Here is a 16,168-nt window from a genome sequence, read left to right as displayed (position 1 = left end):
ATATTTTTCCTTACCTCATGATCCCCCTGGTGTGCTAGGCTAAGAAAAAGGTTTGTATACTCCAAAGAACACCCCCACACCCCCAGGCATGACACTAATTTTCTGCTTCTTTGAGAATCTGCTGAATCAGAATCAGAAGAATCTTTATTTGCATCAGCTACTAGCCATAGCAATAAAATAAAAAGAAGTGTACTGAAGATAGAGGCAAAAACTTAACTATACAAAATACATCAATAAAGAAATAATAGATCTTATTCTAATTGTCCATGCTAAAATTGCAGTTTTTGCCGTCACCTGGTTATTTTGAAGAGAGACTCTGATGCTTTAAAGCAGACTTTGCCAACCTGCTGCCCTCTGGATGTTTTTAATCTACAACTCCTGTGAGCAGGGCCATAAATGGGGAGGGGGTGAGGTGGGCCCCCGCCAGAGGCACAAGCAAGGGGGAGACACAAAATCGGCTTTAAAATATGTTCATAAATATGTCTATAAACAAAAATATTAATTATTGCCTCATAAGAAAATGTTTTAGATAGAGGGTGGATTGAATGGGGGGCGGGTTGGAGGAGAGGGAGAGAAGAGTGAATTTGTCAGTGGCTAGGGGGCGCAATGTGGACAGTTCTGCCAGGGCACAAGATTGCCTAGCTAAGGCTCTGCCCATGAGCCTCAGCAAGTTTGTGCTTGCTAGAGTTGATGGGAGTCACAAACTAAAACTGGTGCAGAAGGGACCAGGTTGGCATAGGCTAGGTAAAGGGACCCCTGACCATTAGGTCCAATCGTGGCCGACTCTGGGGTTGCGGCACTCATCTCGCTTTATTGGCCGAGGGAGCCGGCGTACAGCTTCCGGGTCATGTGGCCAGCATGACTAAGCCGTTCCTGGTGAACCAGAGCAGCGCACGGAAACGCCGTTTACCTTCCCGTCGGAGTGGTACCTATTTATCTACTTGCACTTTGATGTGCTTTCAAACTGCTAGGTTGGCAGGAGCAGGGACTGAGCAACGGGAGCTCACCCCGTCGCGGGGATTCAAACCGCTGACCTTCTGATCAGCAAGTCCTAGGCTCTGTAGTTTAAACCACAGAGCCACCTGCGTCCCAATTATTGCCTTTAGCCCTCCCATGCTGCTCTAGCTATGCCATTTTTCCAATAATAGATGCTGATGGTGTAATCTGTTGGGGCACAAATGAAAGACAAAAGACGAGGGCTGCTGTTTGCTATAATTTTGGTCATGGACACCTGCTTTTTTATTGGGGGGGGAGGGCACAGAGTCCTAATAAACCTTACGAAACTCCCTCTTGCTCACCAACCTCATATACGGCGCTCAAGTCCCTGAAGAAAGTTTTGGCTCCATCAAGCAAGGCCTCATTTTCTGGACACACCACAATATAAGCAACATCCCGATGGCCTCCATATGGGTCCAGCAGCAGCCTCTCCCAGAATGGCAAGGAGAACGGAGAGATTGTCAGGAAGTCCTTGTCATAGCTGACCAGCAGAGTGGGGATTGGAAGAGGCTCAGGAGACTCCTCTGAACCTGAATCAACAGGGAAGGAAGTGTCAGAGGACTCAAGACACCACAGGATGAGCTTTGACAGGCTGTCCAAAACTAGCTTTCGATGCAAAAAGTACCATATGGCTCTGGACACCTTCCATGGAGCCACTTCCTCCACTGAAAGGTTACCGGAAATGCCTTGCAATCAAGCAATAAAGGTTTTGCTGCTGTGAAAACCGCAGCCAGCACAAGGACTATTGGGTGTGAATGGTGCATGGAACGCAGCTGGCATGGCGCCTACTGGATAACGCATGTGGCGATGTGCATCCCATACCTGCCATTTTTAAATCTAGAAAGCTGTGGTCTCCTGCATCAGCACAAAGAAATAAAAGAATGGGTGTGTTTGCTGTACCATAGGTTCCCCGTCCTGCCATTTTATGGAACTGCTGCCAGGTGAGGGGTCCTTGGACATGCTGGATGTTTTCCCAGGTCCTGCCAGTCCGCTTCTTCTGGATGGCATCTTGGAGGAAAGGCTGGAGAGACAGGAGCATGCGTACCACGTCCTGGGAGGAGAGCATGCTGATGTCTAGAACTGAAAAACAACAACAAAGCAGCTAGACTCAAGAATACAGTGACAGGCATCCAAAATGGTTCAATTCCCTTGCTTTAAAAAATAATCATCACAGAGTATCTTACTTTTTTATCCATCAATATATTAATAGTAGTTTTAAAATTCCAAGGAAGTCTTTTTCATCTTTCTGGTGGTATCCAACACTATACTCTGATCTTGATAATGATATTTTGGTTGGTTCTCTAGAAGCCTCACCCAAAAGAAGCTCTTACAGAAGGTGCACATAAGCCACAGTTCTGAGATGTGCATGCACAGCTTTCACACATTCTGCAATTTGCAAGACACTTGAAACCCTTGTGTGACTTTCAAAAAGTAGTTTGAAGTTGAAAAAGAATGAGAGCTCCACTGGGCATAGTCCCTTGTCCATATGTTAAGAGGCTCTGCAGAATATCACATGCATGACCTACATGCTTCTAGTGGCTGCCGAGTCTTGTTAAAATAAGTGGAGTTCAGTAAACAGAATACAGAAAACATACACAGCTTAATATTGTAGAGCATCATACATTCTAAATGACATTCAATCATTTAAGTGCCATTGCTGATCGAAACAAAATGTCAACAGCCATGCATAAAAGAGAGGTTATCAGCAGGCACTGGGTAAGTACAGAAGTACAGAGAACCCACTTTAAAAGTGTTCAGAATATTGACTGACAATTGGGCCAGGGATGAAAACCAGGAGGAGGAGGGATGGAGTTTCCAGAAATGGGGGAGGACAAGAGACATGGACATAAAAAAGGTATACAACATCACATCATTGTACAGGTAGGTCAACTGGGAAAGTGTTTAAAATGTCCCCAGGGATGAATGTTAGAGCTGCTAATAGAAATAAATAAATCAAGAATTTTAATGTAACTGAAACTGGCCACCAGTGTGTTCAGCTTACCTGCAAAAGCAATCGCTAAACAGTCCAATGACAAGTGAAGTTGGCATAGAATGCTGACTGCTGTAGGTCAGCATCAGGGAAGGGAAGGGCAAAATGAACTGTGAAGTTAGAACCCCGAATAGAAGCACTCCACCTGCAACATTTTGTTTCAGTGCCCTGCTTGTGCAGAATAATACTGTATCATATCAGAATTTAAAATGAACAGCAGTAAAGGGCTAATGAACAAACCCAGGAAACTTCAGAAGCTTCTCATGCCAGGTCAGTATATTTGTCCATCTCACTCAGTAATGTCTACTCTGACTGGCAGCCACTCTCTATGGTCTGAGGCAACAAAGGTCCTCTGTCATTTTACCGTTATGTGATCTTTTAAACCGGAGATGCCAAAGATTGAACCTGGGACCTTCAATATGCAAAACATGCATTTTACGTCTGAGCTACCACCTCTCTTTCTACATCATTAAATTTTGTCTGGCCAACAAATAGGACTGTGCAGGCTGGGCAAGGGAATGAATAAAGGGGTTGAAAGGGGGTCAAAAAGTAAATTTACAAGATTATGGGCATGTTCACCTCCATTGCCAGTGAGGAATCTCTGTATTTAATTAGATGATCTGATAATACAACAATTTTACATTTTAAGATTCCTCGTAATGGCGACTGATGATTTATAAGTGTTGATTGTATATTGATATTTCTTGACTTTATTTAGTTTGCACTCCCAAGAATTTGATGTTTGGGTTGAAGGCAAATTAAAAGCACAACAAGGAGTGATGTGCTGTGATTCCTGCATTGTGGGAGGTTGGACTACATGCCCCTTTGGGTCCCTTTGAATCAGGACCAGTCTGCCCATGAGGCAAGGTGGGACAGCTGCCTCAGGGCACCAGGCTCCAGACAGCCGGGAGGGGCAGCAGATCCAGCCTCAGAGGAACGCAACACCCACTGCCACCGCCTCCTCCACTGGGTGCCCAATGCACACCTGCCACTGCGCACTCACCCGAGTGACCACTGCTGCTACTAGGCAGCAGTTGGCAAGTGCAAGACAGTGAGCACATGGTGGGTGGCATTTCTGCTTTGCCGCTAGCAGCAAAATGCCCCATGCTGGCTCTGCTTCCAACTGTACAATTCTATGAGTTGGTGAACTCTGAAGTTTGAGAAACCAACCCTGTAAACCACCCTTATATTGAAATGAAGTTGACAACAACAATAAAAATAAAATAATTAACCATAGACCCATTAAACCCAGAAGTGTTTTCCAAAACACTGAAAGAGAAGCAAAATCTCACCATTGCTGTGAGGCCAAGAGTGAACTGTCGCACTTCTGACTAGAGCTTCATCCACTTTCCCACCGGTGGGGTTATCCACATACTGCCTGCCTTGCTCCAGAGCGTTGAAGCACTCGATCCAGGAGTCGTTGCTCTCTGCCTGAACTCTGTCGTAACTCCAGTTTGTGTAAGAGAGCGGCTGCCTGCTAGTGGCGGACATGTAGTCCAAACAGCTCAGGGAGGTGAAAGGCTGGGTGTGCTGATTCTGGAGGAGGAGGAGGAGACTTACTGGGGGCTCCTGGGCTCTTTTGGACCCCTCTCCCAGCTGAGGAATCAAGGTGGTCTGACACATCATCAATCTCCTCTCTGCCACCTGGCCAATGTCTGAAGTCCTGCCAAAAATATCCAGTTCATCCTCGATGAACAGCCCAGAGTTGTACCCTAGCTTGCGGTTCATAATTGCACTGAATCCACAAGTGCACCGATACTGGTCCTCGTTCGATGAATCCGGGATATACAGCCCAACGTCGGCACCTTTGATATTCATGTTGCACGCGCAGATGCAGCAGCTGTCGAAGTTGCTGTCTTTGAAGATGTTCAGCACGGAGTCCGAAAGGATGAGTGTGACGTACAGGCTGTGGGCTTCCAGGATTGGTTGCACTGTGGCCGGCTCCACGGAATTGAGAGGCCGGGTTGTGGAAGGCGTTGAGGCTGGCGAGCCTTGGTCCGTGCTGTCGTACTTGACGGATCCTTGCCCGCTGGCAGTGCCCCCGCCTCTAGGAGTCCTTGGGGTCCTGGGTGTGCGTGGGGTAGGGACAGAAAAACGAGGAGTGGCTGGGGAAGGCAATACTCCCGCCCCACTGTTGCTGGCCGGGGCAGCGCTGTTTAGCGTCACTGGAGTGCTCATCTGGGGAGTGTTCATCTGAATGTAGTCTTGATCGGCCAGGCTCCCAACACTGGGGACGTTGCTATGAGCAGATAAGGGGAAACAGGAAGAGTTATATGGCTGTGTTTATGTTTTTTTTCACACAACTTTCATCTAAATGGGAAGTGGATACAGTGGTACCTCGGGTTACAGACGCTTCAGGTTACAGACTCCACTAACCCAGAAATAGTACCTTGGGTTAAGAACTTTGCTTCAGGATGAGAACAGAAATAGCGCTGTGGCGGTGTGGCAGCAGCGGGAGGCCCCATTAGCTAAAGTGGTACCTCAGGTTAAGAACAGTTTCAGGTTAGGAATGGATCTCCAGAACGAATTAAGTTCTTAACCCGAGGTACCACTGTACAGAGATCGGTCTTATTAAAGCCTCATCTATAGCATGCCACAAGAGATCTCGTCAACAACCAGGTTAAGGAGCTTTCTGATACGGCACAGGAAAGAGACTAAACAAAAAAAATACACCAAGCTTTACAAATTAAAAATTAAAAAATTAATCTACCAAGTGGCTGGAGCCAGGTCACTATTAGCAGTGCAACAGCTTGGAAGGAAAACAGAATGCTGAATAAATAAGACAGCCACATGTGCACAAAGGAAATGCTAAACATGTATAGGAATAACAGTACTTAAAGTGCTTGCTTCTGAATATGGATCTTATATTTTAACTGATTTATACCTACTTCACCTACTCTTGGGTAAATTTCGTAAGCTGTTGAAATTCAGATCTCTGCTTGCAAACTAGCCTTTGGGTTTGCTGTCTGCTTGTGCCACAACTGGAAGAGGCCAACACTTGTATTCACATTATTCAAAACTGCACAATTAATTTCTCAAATTTCTATCATCAGGAAACGGCCTTCCATTTCACCAAGAAGCTACTTTTAGATGACACATGCACAACTCCTGCCATGGAATTGCACAGTAAGGGCAACATGGATGCAGGTCTCCACAGTTGTTCCTACTTACCATTGCTAATAAAAACACTTTTCTTAAAATGTGCTCCTTATGGCAATTGCTCCCCTGATGAAGGAGTAGAAACCTGCAGATTTAAATGCTTCTACTTTCCCTCTTCAGCTAATGTGAAAGTTTAAATATTCATTTTGAACTCCCATTCTGCCAGCAATTTGAGAAGGAAATGCAGTGAAACTTGATTCTCCAGAATAATTTCCCTGTTATCTCTAATGGACTGGAGTGCCAGTCAGGGAAAATGAAATGGGGAAGGGGAGGGGAACAGCCTACAGGTTTAGAAAGAAGCTGAAGCGCAGCGAGTGCCTCTGAGAAGCAACAAAAGGTGACCAAGAAATCTTGATTAGCAATCACCTCTTTCGCAGAAGCCTGCAGTAACAGTCATTGCTCTAATTGGATTACACTGGAAATAAAAGATTTTTATCCCAATAAATACCTGCAATTAATAATCAGCTCAGGCCTTGGGAAGTAGTTACCATTACAGGGGAAAAAAGAAATTAAATTGCTGCCTAGGTGGTGTCAAGAGCTTCACATTTCCCCTTTTCTTTTCCTTTTTTTGCAATTCCTCAGAGAACACCGAAGAACCTTTGAAGAAAGTGATTGATATGAAGGACTGATATAAAGATACTAGCTGCTTCCCCTCTAAAAATTGACTGTGAATGGGAGAGCCTTACATTGCATGTTCCATTTTTAAGGGGTTTCATACATTTTATAGTTTCCATGCTTGCTGTGTTTCGAGATCAGCAGCTGGGCTTTGCATTTCATTGAGACTGCTAAACAGGGTTCCAATTAATTCTTAGTTGATATACTGACACTAACTTCAGAGAGGAGAGGATCAGAGCACAGCAAATGGGCAGGTTGTGTTTGGACCAGGAAGAGCCAAGCAAGCTGGACAAGGAAGTAAGTGATGGGAGAAAAAACTTGACTGGCATTAAGGTCAACCTCCTCTTTCTATGATGGGCGCAAGGAACCTTTGCAACTGCATTCCCTTCCAGCCAACCTTCATGCCAGTGGTGGGCAAGGTCAGCAGCAAAGGTGGGAACAGCAATGAATCTAAATTTTACCATTGTGCAATAGGCTACTTTGTATACAACATCACACAGCCCTGTCCATCCTGTGGCCAGCCACACCAGAAGCATCGTCAGAATTCAGTGACACATTCTAGCCAGGCAAAAAGAGCACAGAAGGCCTGAGAAGAAGAGTGTGTGGCTAGAGAGGGTCCTGAAGGCCAGATTTGGCGCCAAGGCCCAATGTTCTCCATCCTTGATCTATGAGCTAAGAGGTGCAATGGGCACTTTATGCCAGTGTTAAGAGCTGGCTAACCCTAAGCTTGATATGATGTGAAAATAATGACTTAACGTTCCCCCTCATTTGATTGTACGTTAGCAGTGGAAAGGGCAGCCATCACACTAACCATTGTTGTCAGGGTCAGAAGGTTAGCCTGCCTCTCAGGGAGCCCTGAGAGTAGCTCACTCAAGGATGCTTCCAGGAAAGAGGAACACACCCATGACTCTCTCCCCACCCTAGGTCTCTGCATGAGCAAAGATCTGTTATACACACAAGCAACTTAAAGGGAACCAGAAACCAAGTGTGGCTCAAGAGCCACAAATTAAAGGGGAGAAAGAAGACAGGGAGGGCAGAAAGCAGGAGAGATCAGCCTTAGTTCCGTGGCTGCACTGGGAAGACAGTCTTGTGTCACTAAGCATCACTGGAGCTTGGTGTTCTGCACAGAGGTAAGCAGTGCATGCTACTCTAAGAAACAGAAGCCTGAAGAGGCCAACAAGGCTATATAAATCCCAGTGAAGTAATTTGGGGTGTTGGATGTGCATGCATGAAGGATTTTTCAAAAGAAGTGAGAAAGCAGTTACTTCTGTCACCTGTCTCTCTTTTGTGGCTGACGGATATGGGGATTGATCTCCATGGCTACACCCATCATGGTAGTTTTTAAAATATTTGATTGATAAAAATCATGCCCAGATCATTCTTGGCAGAATTAACGGTACTTCTAAATAGCCTCCTCTCCACCTCATTACGTTCCAAATTAATCCCAAAGGCTAAGTAAAAATCATACACGGTGGATTAACAAGGAAGTCAATGAATAGCCTGCATGACTATGCAAAAACACACAAACCCGTTTTCTCATTTCCACTGCTGTACTTACTTGTATCCATCTCTGATGAAAGCAGCTGTAGGCGGTAAAGGAAGTTGTTCGATTTTTGGAGGAATGGCCCAGGAAGGCCGATAGACACAGGTCTCTGGGATCTTCAGAGGTAGCAGGCACTGGCTGGGAAGCATCTTCAGAGGAGCAAACATGGAGGAGCCCACAAAGGGCTGAAAGGTGGAAGATTTGTGCACAAAGGAGAAATCCTACAAAACCAAGGAATTGCGTGGGTTGGGACACATAAAAAAAGCATACAAATATTATTCAGGCAACTTTTCTTGCCTAAAATTATGATTAGTAGCCTTTAGGAACCTGGAAAGGTGCCAGATACTGAGTCAGACCGTTGAGTCCATGTAGCGCAGTACTGTCTACACAGACAGGCAGCAGCTCTTCATGGTTTCAGGTAGGGTTCTCTCCTAGCCTACCCCCTACCTGCGGATGCCACTGGAGATTGAACCTGTGACCATCTACAGGCAAGGCAGATGCTCTTCCACTGAACTACATCTCTTTCCCATTTTAATCTTCAACCTTGGCAAGCAGCTCTAAATTCTTTGAAAACAGGAATCGCGGGATTTATTCAAGCTACATTCTAAATGAAGGAAAATGCACCAGAGTATCATGCTACCAGCTTTGCAGCTGGGAAATGGGTGTCCACTACTAGCTTAGTACAGGTGGCAACATCAGCACCTGGCAAAGTACTATCTACCCCAAATGGCAGCAGCTCTCCAGAGTTTCAGGCAAGAGTCTTTCATGTTACTTTTACCTGATCCTTTTAATGAGAGATGCCAGAGATTTAAGTTAGAATCTTCTGCGTACAAATGCATCTTCTACCATTGAGCTACAGTTTTTTCCTGAGCTTAGTCACTGTACTTAATTCTCAAACTTTGCTGCATTGGGATGTCTGGACAAAGAATGTCTGTCCTTGTTTCGTTGGCTGCAGTACCTGCAAACCCCCAATTCATTTCCATGGTTATTCATATTCATTTTAAGGCAGAGCTGATCAACAACTTTCCTGCCCATATCTCTCCGCCCATGTTTCAGTTTTACACCACCACCTGCTTTAGCTTGATACCTTGATTTCTTCTGGTTTAGGGCTGCCTAATCCATCTTCCACTTCCATTTTAAACTCTGTGAGCTGGGTTGTAACCATGTTGACCACAGGGCTTTCCATCATTCCCAGTGTAGTCACGGTCTCCGAGTTGATGCCATCTTTATAGCTCATCACAGGGGAGAAAGCAGGGTGTTGCTCCAAGGAAGGTGGTGTTGGAAACATCCTCTGCAGATCTGCCACGGCTAGACAAGATAACCCATGTGTTAACACATTATATATACTTTTTTTAAAAAGCAAGCCTTCCATGATGCTCAAAGCAGACTGTCAGTTTCAGAATTAGCCTCTCTGAACTCTTATGGTAGTGGATTCAATCATTAACCTTAGCTGTGTGAAGAGACTCTTTGTTTCATCTGTCCTGAATCTTCCAACATTTAGATTATGAGAGAAGGCTATCACTACTATGGAAATGGAGGTTGGCAATTAAAACGCTCCTCTGAGAAAAACTGGCAATGAACAGAAGTTGTACTATGAACCTGCTATCTTTACAGCTTAGCCAGCAAAGCCAAATTGAAAAAACAAAAACAGTACTTTGAATCAAACATTTCCCTGCTCCACCTCAATTGTATAGTTTTCAAGTGACACATGCCAGGGGGGTGGACATGCATACGCGCAGCTCTCAACGAGGTCTGGAATGGTTTGCTCCACCATTGGTCCATATCTTTATAATCTCAAGAAGATTATAAATCAGCAATTCATCTCAAGGTAAAACAAACTGCTGAAGCAGATCTGTGGTATCTAACTTCCTCTACTGTATTTCTTTACCTCATTCTTTTATTTCAATTGTGAAACAGGATTGTGACATTTTTATTTTATGTTTTATGCTATATATTTATCTTGCTTTTGGTTGATTAATAATTATTAATATTAAGAACAGGCAAGAAGTTATTCATGCTTAACAACGACGCAGCTTGCTTTGTTCTTCTCAAGGACATATCAAGGTACAACTGTTAAAGGAAAGTAAAGTCACAGGTTGCGCAAACATTAAGGAATGTAAGTCTCCAAGTCTAGAACCAGACTAAAGTAGAGATCCTATCCATCCCTGAGTAGCGAGAGACTAGCTTGCTAGCAATATAATAAAAGGAGAAAGCAACCAAAGGAACTGCAACATAGTGTGAACGGCAGCTATGTGCATTTCCTAAACTCAGCTGAGACATGCATGCACAAAGCTGGGCTTATCAGTCACGTCCAGACCAGAGGGAACAGCCACTGATGCTACAGTGTGGTCCATGAGCCTCTCTTTGACAGGCAGTTTGTATAACATGCTAAGTATCCATCAGCAACTCTGATCAGTGCTCTCCAGCAGATTTGCCGCTGGGACATCCCTGTGGAGATTGTAAGGCACACACAGCATGCTGATGTCACCCTGCTATTCTTCTAATTGGCAACAAAATGGAGCTTAGGAAAGCACTGGTCTTGCATCCAAAAGGGAAATCCTTCAGAGAGAGACCAAGCTTCTATCTAGCCCATCAAAATCAGTGTGGAAGGGGAAGCAGGTTATGCTGTCTAATCGTCTGACAACCCTCTCCATCTCTTTCTCTCTCTCGTGCATGTACACTTACTTCTGCTCTTTCTGAAATCTTTTACAGAAGCTGCTGCACAGAGAGAGAGAGAGAGAGAGAGAGAGAGAGAGAGAGAGAGAGAGATCTACTTAACCCTTCCCAACCTGCTCCACACTGTGCCATTCTTTTTGGAATTCCCCCCTTTTTTTTAATTAAAAAAGAAGGTGGGGGCAACTTTCTGCAATGCAGTGTCATTAAAAGAAGAAGAAGAAAATATTTAATTAAATAAACCCACAGAACTGACTGGGTATCATTATTCATTTTCATGTGTGTCATGCTTGAGAAAGCCTTGCATATTTTAAGCAGCTATAGATCTACTAAAACTGTCAAAACCCAATCTCTGTGTACTTCATACTTCTGCATTTGAGTAAATCAGCACTGCTTTTATGGGTCCATAAAACTCTCTGACTCATCCTCGTGACACCATGGTTTTTCCCCTCAATTTGTTCTCATTACCAGCTAGAGTTAATGAGATAATGTTCAAGAATGATTTGCGGCGGAATAAGAGTTCAGCTTAGAGTGGCCGTGGTATCTCTCTCTCCCTCTCTCGGAAGCAGGAGGATATTGTAATTCACAATGACATCTGTTAGTATCACACACACACACAATTCTATTTTCAAATATACATAAAACATTTCTAAAGCATATCACGTATGTGAGGGTTGCAGTAGGGAAACATCTGCGGATCTCAAAGGACAATACAACTCCCTGCAGTTCCTGGCATGATGGAAAAGGAGCAGGGCATTGGGAATCCACAATCTATATTAATATATGCTGGATACAAAAAGCCCAGCGCAACCCAGATTCTTCTGACTTCACCTAAATATTTAAAGTCATGCTAAGAGACAGCAGTTTGAACACTGGCAAGCTTCATTTCTCCCTCGGTATAAATTGAATGGAGATATATAATGCAGTTTCAATTAGAAACCGTGGGCTTCTATTGCAGGCAGCAAATTCCTTATACACTTTTTTTAAAGTGGTAGCCTTTAAATGAAGACAGCATAAATTAAAATAATTGCATTTCCCTGTGACTTGTACAATCACAACTTGGGTAGGAACACTATGCTTCAATCTACCAGCTAGCAAACGAACAATGGCATCTGGGACACCAGTACTGAAAAGACACAGCTCTTGTCAAGAGGCAGCCAAGCTGTTTATGGGAGCCAGGTGATTTGATTTTATCATGCTGGTTCTATTGGATTTGCACAGGCTGCCATTTAGTTTCTGAGCTCAATTCAATTTCTGCTGGCTCAGCTCCACATCACTTTCATGCTGCTGGAATTTGTTGAACAGGTTGAACACTGTTAACTCATTAATCTGAGTGTATGCTGGGATGGGCTTCTTTTTTTTAAATGAATGACGCTTGGGCTGTTCTGACCTTATTACCGTATTGTTAGCCACTCTGCGTCACAACTTTGGAAAAATAAGCAGGACAGAGATTTCAGAAAATAAATGAATAAGTGGCAGCCAATACCATGGAACACAAGAGCAATTCCAACTGAGGCAAAGCGGTCCTCCTCCTGGGTCTCTAATAAGATTGGAATACCAGTGGAATCACCCCAGATAGCTCAAGACCAGCTAAGAAACTTAATACCCATTTACATAGCAATTCTTTCAAAACATGTGTGTTTTTATATGATTGGCTTGTACTTTTAATATTAGGTGAAATCCTGGAGACACACTTAACACTTACTTGGAGGATAAGGTACTGCTGTTCTGCCGTCCTTGCCCAGAGGGCGCTCTTCTGTCCCCACTGCAGGTATTTTTGATGACCGAAGGGCAGGTGAGACAGCCTAGATTTAGGATTTTTTTGAAAAGACCTCATTAAAAGCAAATAACACCTCTTTAAAACCAAACTGGCCATAACACAACTTCACAGCCTTTTCTTTTCATTCCATTTTAAATAAAGCAATGAAGAGCACCTTTTAAATGGAAAAAAATCATGGGGAGGGGGCGGAGAAACCTAATTTTGCATCATTCACTCATTTTTAATTTTTTGTTTTAATGGTTTTAAAAAACACCTTATGTCTGTGTGCTTTTTACAAATGAATAATTTTTTTTTTTTTTTGGTGTGCTGGTGTTTTCCATGAAACTGGCAGCGGAACACGGCTACTTTATTAACCCACATCAGCACAAAGCAAAGTTTCTGGTACCGTGGGCAAAGTGAATGGAAACAGGGGAAAAAAACATAGAGAAAAAGAATTTGGTGTATCTGCTGCATTAGACACAGACTTTGCTCTCATGCTGAAATCTTCCTTTGGGGCAAGAGGAGTGGCTGTGGCATGACATTCCATTTACCACGTAGTTCACACTATGGGGAAAACTGGAGGCTTTCAAACACAGGTTGTATGCCCATCTGTCAGGGAATCTTTAGCTGTGAACTAGCAACTCTGCAATTCCATGAAATCAGATGGAGGAGAAATCAAGTCCCAAAATTCCCTGAGATTATATTTTACTCCAAAGGGAGAGTGACACCAAGAGCATATAGCATATATTAACACATCACACACTTACTCCAGGATCATCTTCATCTGAGTTATCGAAGAGGTTGTCTAAATCATGTAGTGAAGGGGCCAAATCTGTTACTTGTGTGAGGCTACTAGAACCAGCTCGGCCTGCGGCATTATCTTGCCGTGTGTCTGCAGGGAGGGTGGAGAGAGAGAAAAAAAGAGGGGGCGGGGGGAAGAAACATCAAGGATTTTAGACATCAGGCAGAAAGGCATTAAATCACACTCTCCAAAAACACAATTGCTGTATTCCAAAGTTTATCTTTTAAAATAATCAGCTGAAGTCCTAGCTGTATGTGGACATATTTTCAGGTGCCGAACAACATTACAGTTGCACCTTGATTCTCTAACTTAATTCATTCCAGGAGTGTTCAACTCCCGAAACATGTTCGAAAACCAAGGCACAGCTTCCAATTGGCTGCAGGAGCTTCCTGCACTCAAACGGAAGCTGCGCCGGACATTCAGCTTCCAAAAAAACATTCACAAACTGGAACATTTACTTCTGGGTTTGCAGCATTCGGGAGCTGATTTGTTCAGGAGCCAAGCCGTTAGAGAACCAAAGTACCACTGTCCCCTGTTTTCTACTAATTGCTTGTGTCATAGTTGATCACTGAAGTATACTGCCTTATGATTCTTATTAAGATGTCGAGTGGCATCTTTCACAAGAAGGGTCCGACACATTTTCACATACCTGTTTTAGGAGCAGAACTGAAAATGGACATTGCATCTTTCCCATCTGGAATGGTGGTGGAATGGCCTGCCGCAGAAATCTCTTTAGTTGCTGTTCCATCTTCTGACTGCAAACAGAGAATTTAATCAACCACAATTTCCTTAAAAGAGTTAGAAAAGTAAAATAAATCCAGGTGAGTAGTTCTGAGCTCTTACAACCTCACACCCACTGCTTTCAATGGTGTTGCAAATAGTTCTTCTGGTAACTATGCAATAACAACCTGTCACATGGGATGTGGCTCCAAACAGCAGATATAATGCCCTCCCCAAAGTAATGTTTCAAAAGCAGTAGGCTCAGTCAAAAACCAAAATAGCAGAGAAAGGTTTGTATGAATGCAGAATGTAAAATCACCATGACTTTCCTGAGCTGTAAGATAATTCAAAACTGATAATTTAATGTATGCTAGCAAGCTTCCATATTCAGGTAATGTGTGTCCCAACTATTTTAATGAGGATTCTTAAGGATCTTTATTTCACAATGAGCTTTTCCAATCAATCTGGAATGGGGGTCCTGCATCTGCCAATGGCATTGCCAAGAAGTGTCCTACTGAAGTGAATGGAATTCTTTTCAGCAGTGCAAACTCCAGGTGCAGAAGACCTGGTTCATTAAAGCCTCCCTTATCCTCCATGCTAGGGTCCCAATCTGGAACACTCTCCTTCAGCATGCAGGCTTTTTAAAAAACAAAGAAAAACAATTACCAACAAACTTTGACTTAAAGGTACAGCTACATAGTTTCTATTACGTGAAGTTTGGAACTTGGGCAGAAGGGAATGTCTCACGAAGGGCCTTAGCTCGGTGGTAGGCTACATGCTGTGCATGCAGAAAGTCCTATTGTTCAATGCCCAGCTTCTCCCAGAAGACTCCTGTTTGAAATCCTGGAGAGTAATCAGTGTTCACAACACTAAGCTAGGTTGGATTAATGCTCTAACCTGGTATAAGGCAGCTTCCTGTGTCTCTATGGCACAAACATGTGGCATTTTAAAATGGCGAAAGTATTCAGAACTATTGTATTTACTCATAGGCAAACATAATCACTTACAGCTCAACTGTGTGTATGTTTGCATTGAAGCAAGTACTATTGTACTGAGTGAGTGGTAAGCCATCTGACAGCATGCAGCCATTCAACAGAGCTTTCACTTTGGTAAGTATATGCAGGATTGTAACCTTAATCAATTAAAATTATTATGTCTAAATCTACAAAGAAATTTTTCACCACAAGACATAGAATTTAAGACTTCAAAGGTCTGAGTTGTAGTACAACAGACAAAAATTTCCAAGCAAGAATCACGGCACTCAAAAAATATTGTGCTACTAGTTTGACAGCATACCTTATTCTTTTTCAGAGATTCTCTATCAGCTCCAAGCTTGCACTTCTTAGTGCCAGTGAAGCTGTACTTGATATCGCCATCCTGAAATGTGTAAGGATCGCTGACATCTCCCAAACATTCACCAGGTTGCTGTATTAGAGGTAAGGGGTCAAGATAATTCATTGCTGGCACTGAGGGGGTTTCTTCCAAGATTTTAAATCTTTTATTAGGTTGTGCTAAGAGCCTAAGAGAAAAGGAAACAGAAAAACAGTAAAGTCTGTTCTGCAGATTTATAGATTTTTCTTACACAAACACAGCTAATATAATTCCTCTTCTGGTTCGATATAGCTGAAACAAAATGCTTCTCTAGCAGAGCATTACGAATCTACTAGCTGACTTGTAAGCTTGCATTCTGGCCTAGCCACAGAAAGAACAGAATCTTACAGACACATGACTGAATCAAAATCTCCCCCATAACCAGAAACATTATGGTATACTTAGAGCATCTGCAGAAGTGGATACTGCTGGAGAAAATATGGCAATAATCCTCCTCTTTACACCCAATTTTAATGGTTGTTAGCTACCTTTCAGATTTCTTTGAAAATGGAAATATGTGTTGCAATAAAACAAAGGAAG

General features: G+C 43.3%; 1 protein-coding gene across 1 annotated transcript in view; it reads right to left on the bottom strand.

Annotated features, from left to right (window-relative positions):
* Positions 1-16,168, bottom strand: part of MED13L (mediator complex subunit 13L) — a 169,932-nt gene that overhangs the window by 29,332 nt on the left and 124,432 nt on the right. The window contains exons 11-19 of the mRNA XM_079956280.1: positions 15,554-15,776; positions 14,187-14,292; positions 13,503-13,627; positions 12,682-12,781; positions 9,391-9,611; positions 8,319-8,524; positions 4,279-5,225; positions 1,897-2,076; positions 1,303-1,526 (exon numbers count right to left, since the gene is read on the bottom strand). Of these exons, the coding sequence (XP_079812406.1) occupies positions 1,303-1,526; positions 1,897-2,076; positions 4,279-5,225; positions 8,319-8,524; positions 9,391-9,611; positions 12,682-12,781; positions 13,503-13,627; positions 14,187-14,292; positions 15,554-15,776 (2,332 nt within the window). The remainder of the gene's footprint in view (positions 1-1,302; positions 1,527-1,896; positions 2,077-4,278; positions 5,226-8,318; positions 8,525-9,390; positions 9,612-12,681; positions 12,782-13,502; positions 13,628-14,186; positions 14,293-15,553; positions 15,777-16,168) is intronic.

This window comes from Podarcis cretensis, assembly GCF_951804945.1.
Source record: "Podarcis cretensis genome assembly, chromosome: 16".
Classification (NCBI taxonomy): Eukaryota; Metazoa; Chordata; class Lepidosauria; order Squamata; family Lacertidae; genus Podarcis; species Podarcis cretensis.
Note: the sequence above shows the minus strand (reverse complement) of the source record. Positions and strands in the feature narration are given on the sequence as shown.